This window comes from Mytilus trossulus, chromosome 8, assembly GCF_036588685.1.
Source record: "Mytilus trossulus isolate FHL-02 chromosome 8, PNRI_Mtr1.1.1.hap1, whole genome shotgun sequence".
In the NCBI taxonomy this organism is placed as follows: Eukaryota; Metazoa; Mollusca; class Bivalvia; order Mytilida; family Mytilidae; genus Mytilus; species Mytilus trossulus.
Window position 1 is genome coordinate 51,289,968 of NC_086380.1, and position 19,219 is coordinate 51,309,186.

Genomic DNA, 19,219 nt, shown 5'->3' on the forward strand with positions numbered 1-19,219 from the left:
CGACCTGAAACGAAGAGACCAACGTTCATCATATTTCAACACCAAATACCAACAATTATTGATTTGCGTAAAATACATCTTAATAGTTATCAAAGGCACCAGGATTATAATTTAGTACGCCAGACGCGCGTTTCGTCTACATAAGACGCATCAGTAACGCTCATATCACAATATTTATAAAGCCAAACAAGTACAACGTTGAAGAGCATTGAGGATCCAAAATTCCAAGAAGTTGTCTTAAGACTTTTCTATATGTCATTATCATACCTCAGTATGTATTCCTTAATCCAATTATAGACAAACAAATGTAATAGTTCTGCAAAATTGGTTGAGTACTACTATTCAGTTAATCATGTTAATAGTTTCAAAAATAGTTTACATTATATGAGTTATTTTCTGGAAGCAAACATATTTTCGTACTAACTGTGTAGTTTAAATTGACGTGTTACCCGAGTTTGTCAAATGAGGGTTTATACTGAAATTTGCAATGTGTGGAGTCAAGTTGTATCGACGACATTAAAGAAAATAGCTTTGCGTAAGTTTTACGTCCACTTCACATAAAAAACTAAAGTACTTCATTTGAAACAGTTAACTTGTAAAAGCTGGTGTATAAAAATGTCATATATGGTCACGAAATATAAAAGTTTCTTTCTGTTGATAAATCACGTTTTAACTGGCTATTCGGGATACAGTTGCTGACTTCGCGGACAATAATTTTGCTAATGTCATTAAGGCCAGTTATTAAGTGCATAATATCACATTACGATACATATATTACAAATATTGTAACTGATATTGGTTATATTTTATAATATTTAATCCACCATTTTCTACATAAGAAAATACCTGTATAACCAAGTCAGGAATATGACATTTATTATCCTTTCGTTTGATGTGTTTGAGCTTCTGATGTTTGCCATTTGATAAGGAACTTTCCTTTTTGAATTTTTCCTCAGAGTTCAGTATTTTTGTGCTTTTACTTTTTATTTAAGTATTGAATGCTTCTTCTTGTAACTTCATTGGGGGTGTAAAAGCGTTGATCGAAGTACATTTTGTATGAAGCGCGGAGGCGCTTCATTCTAAAAATGTGCACACGGTCAATGCTTTTACAAAAAGAAGCATTCAATACTTGAATTTACATTTTTTAGCTAGAATCATGTAAATACGTATTTTATCATTTTTTTATTTATTACACATGTGCACTTTTCTGTGGGACCTCTTGTTATCATGAATGATAAGTTTTGTTGTGTAATGCAATTGCTTAAGGAATAACAAGTGATGTGCAGTTAGCCAATCAGAATAACGTATTATAATGAAACATACATCTTATGTAATTATATTAATATGTACCTGACAGGAAGTGGTTATACCAAATAGATATTGAAAGATGATCGTATCGTCATTAAATGCCAGAATTCCAAATAACCATGATAGTCCTAACACTGGTAATAGTGTCACCATACATTTAATACCATGTCTAACATAAAAAAAAATGTATTGTAACTTATCATATACTAAGACTAAATAACATATGATTCGTACTGTATGATAATAGCATTAAATTAAACGTAAATTCCATATTTTTCGAATTGGTGCTTATAGTGCGGTGACAGAAGTGTAAAAAGTCGTCTAGATCGCGAGTTTAATCTCCCCAAATAACACACGGCTAAAAATGGTCTTAACTTAAAGACAAATATGTCTTCTTTCGTTTTTGCCCTGTCGTCAGAATGTCGTACGGTCACATTTTTCAAAAAAGTCGTTTTAATGACTAGAAGTATATTGGAGAGTTTCAACCCCCCTTTTTCAAAATGAACAATTGTGTCTGTTTGTCTACATTTAATTGAAATAGTTTTTCCTGAAGCTATATTTATATGTCAAAATATTCTATTCAGTACTTTATTTTCTTCTAATCTATAAAATTTGCGAAGTTTGACTGTTTACAATTGTGGTAATTTTAATTGCAAATTTGGACACAAACTTTAGTTTCTTCTTCATAATAGTAATAAAGATTATCCCATTATATTTTAAGCATATAGTATTTCATAAAACTAATAAGTGATCAGAATTTCGTAACCAAAATATGAAAAAAACCTTAAGAAATCAATGGAAAAAGAATGAGTAAAAAACTTTAATTTCAACACGGAACTCAATCACTTGCCTTCCGTCACATTTTGTGTATTAGGCAATAACTTGCTCTCAACTGATATATGAAATTACTACCTTTTTCGCTATCATATACACACATCTTTATCAAAGTGCACTGATATATGCCACATACGTTGTTTGTATATGTTTATATTCTATGATTTTTTCTTATAAAACATTAAAAAAAGTGTTATTGTAAAATCAAAATAATTGACGGATAGTTTCAGTAAATATTCCGTGATATGTCAAGTCCGTTGCAACTTGCTCCATTAAGTCCAAAGAAAAGACAAAATTCGTTAAATTTTATGCAGTGCTAAAATAATATGCCTCTCCCCCCAAAAAAAAAATCGACTGAAATTTTGAGTTAATTTACCAGTATAGAGAAGTCGATTTTTGTATCTGCATTGGATAAAAGATTGGATGAGGTGAACATGTTAATTTGAAGAACTCCGTGAAGGCAGATTATCATCGTTCGTGCTACAAAAGTTACACTAGTAAACATATGTGTTCCCCTTTTTAGAGCAAAGAAGCTTCTTATCTCTGATATTCAATGACTACATACAATTATCAGTTGTCCCTTAGTTTCGGGTATTTGTAGGCGTTCTAGAAAGCAGTCGTTTAACTGGAGCGCTTTTATTTTGTTGGAATAAAACATTTTCAAAAGATCAAAAACTACTCAAGTTTGAATCAGGTGAGCGTATTAAGAATGTTTTATCCGTGTCAGACAAAGTTAAAGTTGAAATAGTTTCCCGTCCATCTTTTAAACTTCAAGCACTCTGTCTTTTTGTTTGCATTGCAAATAAATAGCTGAAAAAAAGACAAGAAAATCCAAACCCATGGAAGCAGATATCGCAGATCACGATACTGCTTTTACTAATTTTATTTTGGCTATTGATAATAATTTAATGGTTATTCCGTTACTTGATAAATATCATAGATCTTTCCTTCCGGCTGATTCTAATATAAAATATTCTACTTATAAAATGCAGTCGAAACTCATTGATTTCTATAGAAATACAGCTGTCAAACAACTTCAACAAGTTCAAGGCAAATATAACATAATATAGTCAGTAGCAAAATAACTGTTTGAGATGCCATATCAGTTGTTAGTCAATTGAAAACTGACCTCAAAATCGCAATTTCAACTGTAATAGATACAAATAACGGACAGATATTTCATTCCGCTGCAAGTAAATTTAGAAAAGACATCGAAACTCTACAGAAGAATACCCAACTTCGGATGAATTGTTTCTTCCTTCTTCCATTCAGTCAATGCCTTCGTATTTATTGCAACTCATTTTACGATTACTCGATAAAACTGCATACAGCCAAGACTTTTCTCAGGAAATGGCACCAGAAAAATTGCATAAATGCTAATCAATTGTTGAGTCAATCGTTTGTGTGGCCATTTTCTTTTTACTCCTTTTCATTTAAAATTGGCTTGACAAATGTACCATGAGTTAAGTTCAAAACACCCTGTTCAAACTTTGAATGCCAATGGATTTTATGCTTCTTAAACTGAAGTGCGACGTTATCTAATGTGTTGCCAAAAATGAAATTGAGCGAATTCAAGATAGTGTGTATGTCTCGTATAATGTTTCCCCAGCATCTTTAATTTGCAGACAAGCATATGGTTGTCATCACACCTTCCTAAACCCCCCTTTTAGATATCTGTTCAATCTTGGATGAATTGAAAGAATTGGTTTGAGGCTGGTGGTTTTTTTTAGGAACAAATGTCTTCGGACTTCCTACAATACGTTGTAAAGAAAAACTCAAAATAATGTGTTTGCTTTGAGCAGAACCTTTCAAGTGCGGACCTGTGGTCATGAGTAAAATGTATAGAAATATTAAAAAATGTCTTGTGACGGCTGATGACAATGAAAAAGATTGATATAAAGGTTGATTTGGTAGCTTGTTGCACTGGTACACACGGTCCCAGCCCCCAGGTTAGGGGAGTGTTGGCGCGCCCGTAAAACAGTTAAACCCCGCCACATTCTGTATGTGTCTGTTTCAAGTCACGAGACGGTAATGCAGTGTTTGTCGTTTGTTTCTATATATAATATTTGTTTGTTTCTTATCTATTTTGAACTTTAATCAGGCCGTTAGAATTTTCGTTTGTTTTACATTATTCATTTCGGGAATTGAAGACTATGCAGTATAACTTTTACTCATTTTTGAAGCCCGTACGGGACCTATAATTGTTAATTTATGTCTCATTTGAAGAGTTGGCTCAGTTGCAATCATATCACATTTCTTTTTCTCATATGGAATACTTTTGAAGTTTCTGGTACGCTGCAAGGGCCAAAAGGGGGAATATAGGTACAAAAACTATAATGTAATAGATACTAATTAGAGTAAAATACATGTAACAACAGATAATACTATGGAAGCAGTAATCATTGTGAAAAAAAACCCAAAAGCAATGAGTAGTCTATAAAAAACCTGAAGTATCCGCAAATTCAATTTGAAGTCATATTTGACTGTAGGGTTCTATTGCTTTGGTTTCATACCTCACCCAATATGATAGTTTAAAAAATAATTTTAAAGTATTGTCTTGCATGACACTTAATTTTTTACCTGAAATCGATTTTTTTCATAAGGTTAAGGTGCTCAAAACATTTTATAAGTTGAAAACTTGATTTTTGAAGTTTTGTTTATTAAACGTCGTTTTAGTATTTTTTTTGATAATAAAATCTAAATGATTTAGGTGTATGTATAAAAATAAACACTACCAAAGCCAAAACAGTATCATTTGTATTTAGGTACAGTTTAGAAATAGAAAAAAATGTCAAAATTGAAACCCTCCTAAATTTTCACAGATTTGTACATATGACCTTTGACCTCAATTGTAAAATATGTGACCATATCAGGTCCTGACGACAGGCATATTATTATAGATCACGATTTCCTCTTTCCAACGATATGTTATATAGGTGTGTGTTCGGTGGGGAGATTAAATTCGAAAAAGTCTGCCTTCAGTCACCGCACTATTAGCGGGCTGATATGAAAAGTTTATCACATGCTTCGATTGTTATCTCATGCCTTTCCGTAACGTTATCACGTGGCATTCCGGTGATACTCGGCAAATTCCGGAAAATACACCTCAATGCTACGTTTTCAGTGGGAAACATTACTTTACAAAACAATTATTTAGATACTGGAAAGTATATTATGTAAAACAATTTAAAAAAAAAAACAAAAAAAAAACAAACAAACAAATTAATAAATAAAAGCTTTTTAAAAAGTTTCAAACACAATTTAGAAAATTACTTTAAGAATTTGACTTTTCGAAACAGTGTTCATTATGAATATTGTTGAATAACTTTTTTTTGTCGGTTTGTACATATTTAGATGTTTTTCCCTTCTGTTTGGGTACGATGTATACGGAAGAAAGATTTCATATCGAATGTACTAAATTTGGGGTCCGACATCCGTAAACTTTTCACTCTTTGAAGTTCTATTTTAGAACCACGTAAAAGAATCAATATTATACACCTATTGACTGGGTGTGAGGGTAATAGCAAGTTTGTTGTCCCTAAGATACCAACTATTGCTCGAGGCAAAGCCGAGAGCAATAGTTGATATGCGAAGGGACAACAAACTTGCTATTACCCGTAGAACCAGTTATTAGGTGTTTTATTATACTGAACAAAACAGCCTTTAAGTGTTCTTGTATATCAAATAACTATTTTTTTAAAAGTGTATATATATCATCTGAAAGAAAAGAAAAATGTCACATATTTTTCATACATGCACATGATGAACTATACTTATTTACAATTCGTTTTGTATTTAAAAATATTTCATTAATTTCAATCAATTTAGAAATACTTGTGTTAAACTTTCCGTGCTTATAATAAACTCTAGCTAAATTACGACAATTCAAACGCAAATTCAATTCACTTAAATACGGAGAGCGAACCCATATTATGAATAAGGTACTATATTTTAGATCTTTGAAAACACATTTCATTGAAGATTTTCTTTCTCTTTTATAATTGCTTCTTGTAAGAGAAATTACAATCAACACAAACAGATTCTACCGTTTACAATATAAAGGTGAGTTTTACGTTGTAAATCATACGTAACCAAGCAGAGTAGTCAATGACATCATTATCGTCCAATGTAAAATAAGCATGAAAAAGTACGGGAAAGATGATTATGGAAATATTAACCGAGGCAATAGTCTTTGAAACTATTGACTGGCAAATGGTTCTGTGGAATGAAATAGCACAACTATTTCATTACTTTTTATATAGAGAAAACATACTAAAGTATAATAAATGAATCTGTTATTTTTCTCCATTATTGAAGCATATGATAAAAAGATCAAAACATGTCATTTTTCATATCGCATGTATTATCAGCCCTCGGTCAATATCAGCCCAGAAGCCGCATGGCTCGAGGGCTGATATTGACCGAGGACTGATATTACCTGAGCTGATAATACATGCGATATGAAAAATGCCATGTAATAATCTGATATTATTGATTGAAGAAATGAGTATTCGATTATCTTAAGTTATGATTTTGTTCATCAAATACACTAGCACATGTTCATAAAATGATAAAAGACATATCAACAGTTAGATAGCTGTACAAAAAATAAGGTACATACATCTCCATAAACCTGAATGAGGATTTAAAGCAGCTTGACGAAAATGATAGTGATACAGCCACAATATGTTGCCAAAAACATAAAGAGGCAGTTATATTGTCTTCAAAGTCAAATGTTTAATAATTGAAATATCCCTAATCATGACAGGTTGCGAATTGATACAACAAACAATATTAAAGATTTGACATCCTCTCTTAGTTTGATAAAGTTCTAGAAAAACATATAATATAAAGAAAAAAATACTAAATGAAAGTTACAGCAGATAGATTATTGGTATCTAACCACATGCTTCGGTGTTCAATTAGTTTTGGAGTACCATATATTTATCTTCTTATGTTTAGTAGTTACAGAAAATATTGCTTCTAACTCACTTGCATTTGAAAAATACAAACCTGGCTTTTTTCTTCAATGTTTCATTCTGAATACCCTTTCTAGAATACACAGCTCTTAAAACTATTATAATAGTTCCTATATTCATCTACAAATAGTAAAACAGATATGATTTATAATAAGACTTATAACATTAATAACAACTACACACATCATTCGTCTTACACCAAGCTTCAACAGAGTGAGAAAAAAAAATTAGTTTGATTTCGATCGTCTCATATGTTAGTTATTACTTTCTTCGATTTTAGGTGGAAAATCAAATGTGAAGCTGCTAGACGAAATGTCTTCTATTTTCATGTGATTATCGCTGTAAACATCTACTCTTTGTAGCACAATGATTTTAGCTATCAATGATATGACGAATTTGAATATATCTAATCAGAAAGGAATAGCCTGATACAATAAAGGGCTGCGCTTTAGCGCATGATACGCCCGTTGCTCTTTTAACTTGTCTTTTGTGCTTTAAATGAGTTTATATGATCAACTAGAAATAGTGTGGGCCCTGTCAAATACACCCCCCCCCCCCCCAAATAATAAATAAAAATGCACAAAAAAGTTGCATAAAATTTTGTGAAAGTGTTAGTTATTGTCCCAAAATTGGAAAATCCCCCCTTTTTAAGCATAAAAATTCATGACAAGGAAATGTAAAATCTGAAATTCATAAAAATTGAAAGGGAGCTTACATCAATAGATATAAACAATTCACCAAAGTTTCATGGACATTGGTGAAAGCCTTTTTGAGTTATTGTCCGAAGTGTTAAAAATCCCCCTTTTTTATGTATAAAGCCCCATAAATCGAAAACTTAAAATCTGAAATTTATAAAAATTGAAAGGGAGCTTACATCAATAGATATTAACAGTTCACCAAAGTGTCATGGACATTGGTGAAAGCCTTTTTGAGTTATTGTCCGAAGTGTTGAAAATCTCCATGTTTTTATGAATAAAGCCAAATAAATCCAAAACTTAAAATCTGAAATTAAAAAAAAACGAAAGGGAGCTTACGTCAATAGATATGAACAATTCACTTAAGTTTCATGGACATTGGTGAAAGTGTTTTTGAGTTATTGTCCGAAGTGTTGACGACGGACGGACGGACGGACGGACAACGGTATACCATAATACGTCCCGTCTAAAAGAGGGGCGTATAAAAATGTAAGGCTTTTTTATTATGGAATGTATATCAGATCAAACAAAAACCTGACCAAATGAGAGTCGATATTTTTATATAATTAAATCTGCAAACATCGAATTGTTCTAATTTTTTTAATCAATATAAACTTTCCAAATGTAGAATGATACATACACTAAAATAGTTATTCGTTAAAATAAAAAAAAACTTAATAATACGACTCACTTGTTTGTTTTCTTTTTCTTGTAGTTTTAATCTTGTGGTATTTTTTGTTTAGGTTAATATATTCAAACTATTATAAATTGTTAAAATTTACCAGTATAATTAGTAAAGCAGGTCCAACAAAAGACATAAATACAAAATTACTCGTATTTAGCCAGCAACTGAAAAAGAAGAAAAAGGACAAGTTTTTACGATATCAATTGTCTTCTCAAGAAAGGTAGTATTGTTGTACTTGTTTGGCTTTATAAATATTTTGATATGAGCGTCACTGATGAGTCTTATGTAGACGAAACGCGCGTCTGGCGTACTAAATTATAATCCTGGTACCTTTGATAACTATTAAAGTTATATATGTAAGTGTTACTTGTTGATGAAAGTTTACGATATTATGTATCATCATTTGTCGTACTGCGTTTGGTTTATTCTGTTTTCCTGATGTCCCCTGGATTTTAAGTTTCTATTCTCCATTGATAAAATAATATATTTGACGAAAAAATGCATGTAATAAATCACGTCAATGCATAATTACTGACTATACTGAGCTAAAACAGTCAAAATCTGAGACAGGCATTATACGTTTGGCTAGTCTTCACCTTTTTATAAGTACGAAAAGACCACTAATTATGTATATGAGTGTATTTACGAAAAGATACATTGGTACAATGACAGATACCAAATCCAATAGTTATGCAACACTATAACAGACACAGTAGAAAAATAAAGACAGTAGTCAAGAAAAACTCATATTTAATTAAAGAAAACAAAAGGCTTTTGAGGTAAATATCTCTCCTTTTCACACATTATGATGAATCAATTTTGAACCGTAACGCTATTAGAATGCAGCAAACTTATTTTTATGTAGGCTCTCGAGCGTATTGTATACATGATATGGAATAGAAAATTGATATTAAATTTACAACTTAAAATGTGGTCAAGCAAACTTTTACCAGAAGTCCTAACTGTTGAAACAAAATTGTTTACCTAATTTATTGTTCGCTTACATTTATTTTTGCACTACTATAATAAAATAGTTTTTAAAATTTGAATTCAACAAATCAGCATCAAGTGAACTGTGAATCAAGAAAATGTTACTAATGAATAGATAATATCAATGCAAAGTAAAACTATATATTTTCTGGAATTCAAGAACATTAGATAAGTCAAAAGCTAGCAAAGAAAAATAATATATCTTTGCTCAAGAAGAAGATTTTTAAATATTCTTCTGATCTATTCAAAGTAATACATACTATTTTTCGGAATGATATCCTTTTAGTCTGGTTATTCCAAGGGTTATTCCTACGATCAATAACGGAACAACTGAAAAAAAGCTTGAATGAAACATAGTCATATAAATATCAATCTCCGGCGCAGAGATCACATATCCGTTCCGTTCAATACTTTGTAACACTACACTCATATTAAGATCAGTATTGCGGAGCATGTATGGAACGGATATGAACTTTGCGCCGGAGATTGTATAAATATATACATAGAAAAATGTACTGTAAAATGAAATATAAGTAAGAATATTCAGATTTACTCCTTGAATTACGATATTTTATTTCCATTTGAACTAAGGAACAAGAAGGCTTCAAATCGTACTTGGTAAATTAAATCTTTGTTATGAGCAGCTTTCGAAAAAATTATTTTAAGAAACTATTCAAAACTATGATAACACAATAATGACTGCTGTACCCCTATTTTTGACATTTTTACTCTTTGAGTATGTTTGTTTTGTTCATACATCGTTGACAATGTAATGGAATTTGATGCGACTGTCATACAAGTGAGAGGTTTAGCTAGCTATAAAACCAGGTTCAATCCACAATTTTCTACTTTAGAAAATGCCTGTACCAAGTCAGGAATATGACAGTTGTTATCCATTCGTTTGATGTGTTTGGACTTTTGATTTTGTCTTTTGATTTTGGATTTTCCTTTTGAATTTTCCTCGGAGTTCGGTATTTTTGTGTTTTTACTTTTCATTCTTTCTATGCAGTTGAGAGCTATACAGAGGACGTATTTTTCATAATTCCTAGAGCAATTTCAAGAAAATACGAGCAACATCAAAGACAAAAACAGGTTATAAATTTCATGCATCCGAAGCACTTTTCGGGATCGCTCAAAGCAAATTTCAAATGGAAACTATTCATAAAAATATTAAAGATTAGAATGTGGTATGATTGCCAATAAGACAACTCTCCATAACAGCAGGTCATGTGCACATGCAACTTCAATATGAGTACAATATGTTTGTGCACTCTTAAGCTATTGTTTCAACACTGTTGGAGAAGTTAAACACGGAGACCCTCTTTTGTAAAAGAGGGACGAAAAATACCAAAGGGACAGTCAAACTCATTAATATAAAATAAACTGACAACGCCATATATGTTGTTGAAATATGACTTTATTACAAAGTTTGAAAAATAAGAAAAAAAATAGATACACAACTTCACCATATATGCAATCTTCCTGTTAAGTTTTGAAGATCTCAGCTAAAAACAGTATGAGGAGATGATGATGATTATACAAATTTGGTTCCAACTTTTAACAGCATGCCCACTCATCAGTACACAACACCATGCTATGAGCCGATTTTTGATCACGTCCTACTAGTCATAAAAGATGGGTTTATTTAATTACATAAACAGGAATAAACTCACTAGTCTCTTCAACTTACCCCAAGCCACTGCTATATATTGAGGAAGTCTCGATTTTGTCTTGAACACATATATGACAGATCTAGCGACAATTATTCCATTACATAACATAAGGAAGAATACAACCAAAAACACGTAATGTAGAACACCTGTTATTATAATACAAGCAATCTGAAAAATAAAGGTTTTTATAAAAACAAACCTTAAGATAGTCTGCAGTAGAAACCTTATGAATAAATAGGCAAACTAAAAGTTGTAATTCAATTAGATGTATTGGCACCTAATTGTTCCTAAAACCCTCGCAAAACCAAACAGATATTATATGTTTTCAATTTGCAATAGTGATATTGCGCTGCAGGTTCAATTTTCATCTGAACAATCCTAATTCTCATGACAAGATAGTCTCGATATGTCCATAAAAGAGGTGATCATCGATGGTTGTATTTACTGTCTTGATAAGATTACATTATGGTTCAGTTCTAATATGGAACAAATTGATCATATTAAAAATCATGACGTGGCGATATTTAAATCAATATATCACATAAAGTATGAAAAAGGTATGAAAATTCTATTAACAAGATCCTAAGAACATAATTGGATTGTCCAAACGTTTCGTTCTACATGTTGCTTTTTATGTATTTTGCTTTTTTTGGGGGGGTTAAACATATATCTTAAAGTACTCCGTCAACATAGCTTTGTAGTATCTTTTTCCTTGGAGTTCGACATTTTATCATTTCATACTCTTAGTAAACATTTACAACGAATGGTGTATCAAATTGAACTAGCCATCAGGAATGATACAATACTCACATCATTTTCCGTTTCCTCTGTAGCACTTAGGAAGACGGAATATCCAATTATTAAAACGATGCACATATGCATTAAAATCACAGCCCATTCGTGTTTGACGAATCTGTAAAAGGTAATTAATGAGTTCAACGATCGAAATATAACTATTTGAAGAAAGATATTTAGTAAGCGTACACGAGGAGACCAAGTGCCGAAAAGTAAGCTGCAAAAGACATAACAAAAATATTAAAAAGCACTACGTCGTGTGCTAGACCGCAGGTAAGTCAATTACATTCTAGAGCTTTGAAACCAAATCAAGATATAGAACTTTCATACAATAAGGATTTGGAAGTTTTCCTTGAAAAATATATATTTTATAGAGTGGAACATATACCATTGCATCAGTAAAACTAATGACTTCTATACAAGTTGTTGCCAAGGTTTGTGGATGTGCAGAGTGTAGGACATCCAACACAATGTTAAGCGTCACTTTGTCTTCGTATTTCTATATCCAATCAACGTCTAATGTTACTTACTCAATTCATGAACTTTTATCATAGTGTATGCATCAATGAGAGAAAAAGCAAAGTTAAAAATTAAAGTTAAAACCTGAATTCCTAACAACAAAAACACAGGCATTATGCAACTTAAGCCATGACTATTAATAAATAGGTTCATTAATCTTCCCAAAAGATTGAGAGCACATTAGATCGGACATGGAGTCATCAACAACAGTCATTAGTCTGTACGGTTTGTTAAACTCTAACAATTTGAGAAGGGTGAACATTTTAGGATTTAATAGGTAGATTGAAGCACACGTTATTTGGGTAACATTGTCCATATCACTAACCCATGATTTTGAAAATAGTGTTTGTCGTCGTATCATGCGTATTGTGTTGACAAATATATACCTTATTAAGGTCATGCAGACATCTTACCTCCAAAATACAGCGTAAATAATAAGAGTAAGAAAACATCCTAATATTGATAGTCCACACCCAACAAACGTAATAATTTCTAAGGCTTTCTTGTTAGCATCTGACTGAAAAATAAAATAAACAAAATTACATTTTAAATTTTACTTCAATTGATATTTAGAGAATTATCAATTAATCTGCAATATCTAAGGGTAAGACAACAGATCTTTTTTAATCTGCTATCGTTTACCGGCTGTAATTCATCAGAAGATTTTAATTGGAAAACAAAACAGATGTCACTTATTGGAGTGGGATCTACATGAGTTTATCTCCTGGTCTAATTTACAAAATAGTTAATTTGATGCAAATTTGATATGTGTCATACAAATTTAAGCTGTATACTCTTTTATTTAGATTTTTTTTCTATATGATTAAAATAAATAATCACTTACTTTCCACAAGATTGAAAGTTCTTTGCACTGTTATATATGTTTAAAATGGTAACATTTTAACAAAGAACGTAGTACTAAATGTTGACGATGCTGTTTTAACTAGATGATAAACTGCAATTCTGTGTTTTTACATTTTGGATCTGTTTTTATTTTTGAACTTACAATTTCAACATCACTAGGGCTCATCAATATTGCAAAATTAGTTAAATGATTGCATGTGCATGTAGACACTTTGGAGTCGCTCATTTTCAAATAGCATCCATCGTAAGTCCAACTTCTAGAACTGAGTAAAAAAATGATTAAATATCATAAAGAGATTATTGTAGAAAGCAAAGATTAGAAATGAGAAATGACTGTCATTGAAAAAGATTTGTTCTTTGATTTACTTTAAAAATATAAAAAAAGAGTTAACAACTACCAATGAATTACTTATCCATATTAACAACTTTAAAATACAAAACCGTACCCTTAGTAAGCATATTTTTCTCAAATCACTAAACGATAATATGTCTTACAACTCTACAATATTTCTCATTTCTAGTTTGACTAATTATCAAATTTTATAAAAATGGACACGAACCTTGACCTTGTACTTTCCCTTTAGACCTAGTTCAAGATATGTTATCCCGGTGTCAATTACAGATAACTCAACGGTTTATTTGGTGGGGTTGGATGACCTTTAGTTTTTAAAACATACGCGTTCGTTTGGGTTTATATTTCTTGGTGGACAGTTGTCCCATTTGCTATCATATCAAAATTCAATATTGCCATCATACCCAACTCTTTACCATCCCACTGCAATAAAACAAATACTCTACTCGAATTATTTATCAGTTATACCTTTTATATAAAGATTAGTAAATACCTGAAGTTCCAATATCCACAAGATATCTTTGGATCTATGAATTTCACCTAGAGTTTAGAAAACAAAACTTTCGATTAAAACAAAAAATAGAAAAGATATGTTAATTTAGCTAAGATTGAAAGCATTAAATGATTTGAAACAATTATTTTTGATTATTTTGTAATTAATTATCACAAATTTATCCATTTAAGCCTCGTCTGCTTTTTGCTTCATAAATTTAATTATCTCATGCATTAAAACTTTCATGTCTTTTTATTTCGAGCGAACCCTAGGCAGTTGTTCAAAAAACACATGTTAGGCATTTTGTAATTCAAATTGTGTTTTGTATATTTTGTACTCTGCAGTCGGATAATATAGATTTACATAAGCTACAAATACTATATGAATTGCCTATTACGAATTTATGTGAATATATTTGTACTTGAATGTTAAAAAAAGAAGCTCAATACATACCTTTTTATTTTGTTCAAATGTAATTGATATATTTTCTGCTAAATTGTGGATAGTTTGGTCAAATGAAACGGACATCACATCAGAGCCAACTGATCTAAAAATATTTGTTATTATAAATAATAAGCTGACCAATACACCTCAAACTAGCATAAGAACTGGGCTGTTCAGTATCAGTTTGAAGGTAAATAATTCTATTCAATTGATTGCTAGTAAAACCATATAGTTTAAATTATAAGAAATGTTCTCTTGTCATTTTAAGCATCAACATCTAATACGTTTTCCTGGTGATTGTTAGTTCAAACAATTGTTTGCTTGTTTAAGAAACAAATAGGATTACTAACAAATGGCATTTAAGTAACTTTTAAACTTTCTATATATAATATACCATAAAGTTTTATAAATCGTTCAAACTAAAATTTTGTGTATAAACTCTCCGAAATGCTACAAACTTACATCAAGTGAAGTGTGAAATTTTGTCATGAGTATATTAGTTATAGTAAACCAAAAACGACTATAATGCCTACCTATTTGTCGTTGTTGGAAGGATGCCCGACAATGTTTTATACATTGCTGCTGTGTAAAACTTATCTGAAAGAATACAAGTTATATAAATGTATATATTTATTTTACAGAAAAGATCATATTTACGTTTCAACAATGTGACCATAAGGTTTGAAGTCTACCAATCATATTTGTCTTTCAAATAAGTAAGTAATAAAATGTTTCATTGATAAACTGAATATATCAACAATGTGTCACTTATCTGGATGCATGTGTATGTTAAACGATGGACAATATCTAACAATGGAGATTTTCTTCTTCCTGTAAAATTCTGTATCGAAGTGATTATAAAAGCAGAATTCAAACAGTCAGAATAAAAAAAAATCAATAATTCTTGACTCATTCAACAGCGAGTAAGACAAGCTGGATCACAAATTCCAGTGTAATATACCTTTTAAAGCTGGTTGGTCAGCAAGGAACAATCTTGATCTTGAATGTACATCTGGCGGGAAAGACAGGTTCTTCTTTAGTGTTGAAATTTCTATGACTGAAGGAGTCAACATTTTATTTATTTATTGCAAGTGAATACAGTAACCGATTGACCGTATGGTGTACAAAATAAATATGTATTTGCATATATGTAATTAAGATAGTAAAATAATCTTATTTTTATAAGAACCATTTCGGTTTTTTTGTCAGGTTATAATATGTTTTATAATCTTGTTTCTTCGTTGTTGAAGGCAGTATTGTATTCATAAAAATCTCAAGGTGTTTACAAGATTTTATAATGTGGGGTGTCACATAATTCCTTGTCCATGAATATATCAGCGCAACCCCTCATTTTGAAACTCATATGACTTGATATCTCTTCTTGTAATTTCTACTGAAGAAATGTGAAGTACAATTATATAAAATGTTAACTGTTGACGACTATATAATAGACCTGCATAAAACGTCTGTCGTTGAAACTTTTATGATATTCCGTTCCATAGACAAATACTCAAATGATTGTATTCACACAAACCTTTACCTGAATTTTATTTCTGAGTTTATTTTTTATGTAATGTAAAATTTGTTAACCTTGTCATATTTAAAAAAAAAAATGTTAGTTTTTTCGTTATTGGGACACATCACTAGCCAACGTGTTGTTTCTGTTCTAGTATGTTCAGTAAGATTTCATATGGATTACAACTACAATGATAAACATCGGCTTTACCAAAAGTAAGTAATTACTACAGCTAGAGTTTCCTTTCCATCATATACCTCATTTATGTTATTTCATGTATCACTGATGAAACTCGTCAAAGATAGCAGGCTTATAATTTTGTTACGCTAGACGCGCATTTCATCTACATAAGACGAAGATGAATAGCAATTATAACCAAATAATCCGAAAAAAGTTGTGCAACAGAAAGCCAAGGCATCTATGCGCGAGTCTATAACTAAGCCTACCAAAATTTTTTCTGCTGATGATTTTTTTTTCATTCGATGATAAATTCTTTTGAACGAGACTACCAAGACTGTCTACTATTCGCATAATGCTGGATGCTCCTTTGTCAGAATCGTCCTGTAATTAGTTTTATGCTATTATAAAGGAAATGTACAAAAATATACAATCTAATACACACATAATTGTTTTAAGCTGATGACATACAATAAAACTGCAAAGAAAGAAAATATTGCTTTGAAAATAGATTATGTTACTGCTGATGTTACTCTTTTCCCTAACCTACTACATTCCGGTGTTAGAATCATGTAAAAGCGTGTTAAAACCGCTCCTCTCGTGTACAAGGGAAATAACTTTTCAACAAACACAATAGCAATGCTTTCTTCATATGTACATCCAAGCGTTATTTGATTAATATATGTTAATAAAGGTGCAATTTTCTCTTCATTTATTACAATTGTTATTGGAGAAGTTCGATTGTTTGATACGGATAAAAATAAAGGATATAATATTTGCGCGTAACCACCAACGATGCTTTGATAAGATAGAATAAGAAGAGAAAAATCAATGGGAATGTCCAATTTTCTTTAATTTACACATTTCATAAACAAAAAAATTAAGTCTACAAAACATCGCTCAATTTCGAATATTACAATAATAAAAAAAGTTCCGATATTTTCCGCTGCTAGTGAAAAGAAAGCAAAAACTGTTTTGGCATACCTATTGTGGTTTTATTTATTAGTTTATATATGTAGGACACACTTACGTTCGTGTTTACTTCGTCCCAACTATGGCTGTTTCCTGTATTCAACACAGAATTCAGAACATCTGCAAATTTCTGAAATAGCATTGCAATTAAAACAATTATATAAAACTATGTTCATTTTTATTAAAGTTTATATTATGCACATGCTGCAAATGCTTCAAATTAACATATTTTCATTTTGGTAAATCTTAATCGTACTTGATAAACTCACATTGTCTGAGAAATATAAAGTCTGAGATGTCTTTGTTAACTCTCATATTGTGTGAAGATTAACTTATTCACCATTGCACATGGAGTCAAGATCCCTTTACATGAACACAGTGATAATATCTAAATCATACAATACATCTGCTTTCATCTTTAATTTTATTTAATTTAATTTAATGGTATGTCATATGTCTACGGGATAGCAGCCTTTCATTACAGAAAAAAAAACAGCAGGCTAGAAATTTAGATGCCAAGCAACATCTCCAGCTTGCTCCAAATGTGTAAAGGCTTATTCAGCAAATTATGAATATACAACTAAAACTAATTCATTTTAGTATTTTTGATATTCAAAACTCATATGTCAATTCAAATGTAATTCTAATATGTTTTTGTACAGTATTTACCTCTGAATTGACCGACGCATTCTTTGAGTTTCCTATTTGGATAATAGAAGACAGGATAGACGTAGTATGTTTTAAATCTCCTGATTTGAGAGGTTTGTCATTGTGATCCCCAGTGGTATTATCTACAGTATCCAGTATATCAGCTATGGCAGCTGTAGCCTGCTCAGGATTTGTAATGATTTCAAGTTGTTTCAGCTACAAAATAAATGACAAATAAACATAATTTTTGCGCCTGTACCAAGTCAGGAGCCTCTGGCCTTTGTTAGTTTTGTATTATTTTAATTTTAGTTTCTTGTGTACAATTGTGAAATGAATATGGCGTTCATTATCATTGAACTAGTATATATTTATTTAGGGCCAGCTGAAGGACGCCTCCGTGTGCGGGAATTTCTCGCTACATTGAAGACCTGTTGGTGACCTTCTGCTGTTGTTTTCTTATTTGGTTGGGTTGTTGTCTCTTTGACACATTCCCCATTTCCATTCTTAATTTTATAACAACACTAACGTTTACGTAGAACAAAGGTTTATCACATTTTATTCGGAACAACGCTGAATTTCGAATCAAACAACGTTTTACATTACTCCTTTGCTTCGGGAGTACGTGTATCCAGTGGTATGGATACTCAGCAGAAATGCATTGCGAATGAGACGAATTGAAAACAATGTTGCCTGCTGTATGTTGATAATTTCGTTTTTGTTTCATATATTTTTCATTCATATGTGCAGTTATTGTTCACATTTTCGCACAAGATACAAAAAAAAAGTTGATAAGGTTTTTTTTGTACTAGTTGACTGGTCTTCCTTTATTCTGTACTTACATTTATAAAATTCAAACATCGAACATAGAGAAAAAGGAAGAAAGTTCCTATTTATTTTGTGTAAAAATTGTGGTAAATGCAAACTTTCAAATCGATAAGGATTTTTCGCGTTGCTAATACCTTGGGACTATTACAAATTAAACAATGAGGACGGGCTTTAAAGGCTGGCATTTTTGTTCTTATCGCATACATACTTTTTCTATTGTTTTATGAAGTATCTCATTAACACAGTTAATATATACTGGCGTTCTCCAATTACCATTGTTGTCGCATTGTCGAGAAGCATTACCTACAGGTAAACACACTGTCATACTATAACAAGTTTAATTATCAATAACAGTATTACAGTTTGGTCTATAATTTCATTCATTGTACATGCATATGCCTAATCGACAAAGTAATCTAACTCCCACTATCAAAGTGAGGATGTAATGAC

General features: G+C 31.2%; 1 protein-coding gene across 1 annotated transcript in view; it reads right to left on the bottom strand.

Moving 5' to 3' along the window:
- The window catches only part of LOC134727744 (adhesion G protein-coupled receptor L3-like), a 32,398-nt gene extending 13,444 nt beyond the window's left edge, over nucleotides 1-18,954 (bottom strand). Inside the window, exons 1-16 of the mRNA XM_063592131.1 lie at nucleotides 18,904-18,954; nucleotides 17,966-18,160; nucleotides 17,355-17,426; nucleotides 16,594-16,708; nucleotides 15,593-15,688; nucleotides 15,165-15,228; nucleotides 14,641-14,734; nucleotides 14,188-14,234; nucleotides 13,485-13,605; nucleotides 12,892-12,995; nucleotides 11,975-12,077; nucleotides 11,182-11,332; nucleotides 9,752-9,821; nucleotides 8,599-8,665; nucleotides 7,156-7,241; nucleotides 1,351-1,477 (exon numbers count right to left, since the gene is read on the bottom strand). Coding sequence (XP_063448201.1) covers nucleotides 1,351-1,477; nucleotides 7,156-7,241; nucleotides 8,599-8,665; nucleotides 9,752-9,821; nucleotides 11,182-11,332; nucleotides 11,975-12,077; nucleotides 12,892-12,995; nucleotides 13,485-13,605; nucleotides 14,188-14,234; nucleotides 14,641-14,734; nucleotides 15,165-15,228; nucleotides 15,593-15,688; nucleotides 16,594-16,708; nucleotides 17,355-17,426; nucleotides 17,966-18,160; nucleotides 18,904-18,954 — 1,563 coding nt within the window. The remainder of the gene's footprint in view (nucleotides 1-1,350; nucleotides 1,478-7,155; nucleotides 7,242-8,598; nucleotides 8,666-9,751; nucleotides 9,822-11,181; nucleotides 11,333-11,974; nucleotides 12,078-12,891; nucleotides 12,996-13,484; nucleotides 13,606-14,187; nucleotides 14,235-14,640; nucleotides 14,735-15,164; nucleotides 15,229-15,592; nucleotides 15,689-16,593; nucleotides 16,709-17,354; nucleotides 17,427-17,965; nucleotides 18,161-18,903) is intronic.
- Nucleotides 18,955-19,219: the final 265 nt, after the last annotated feature.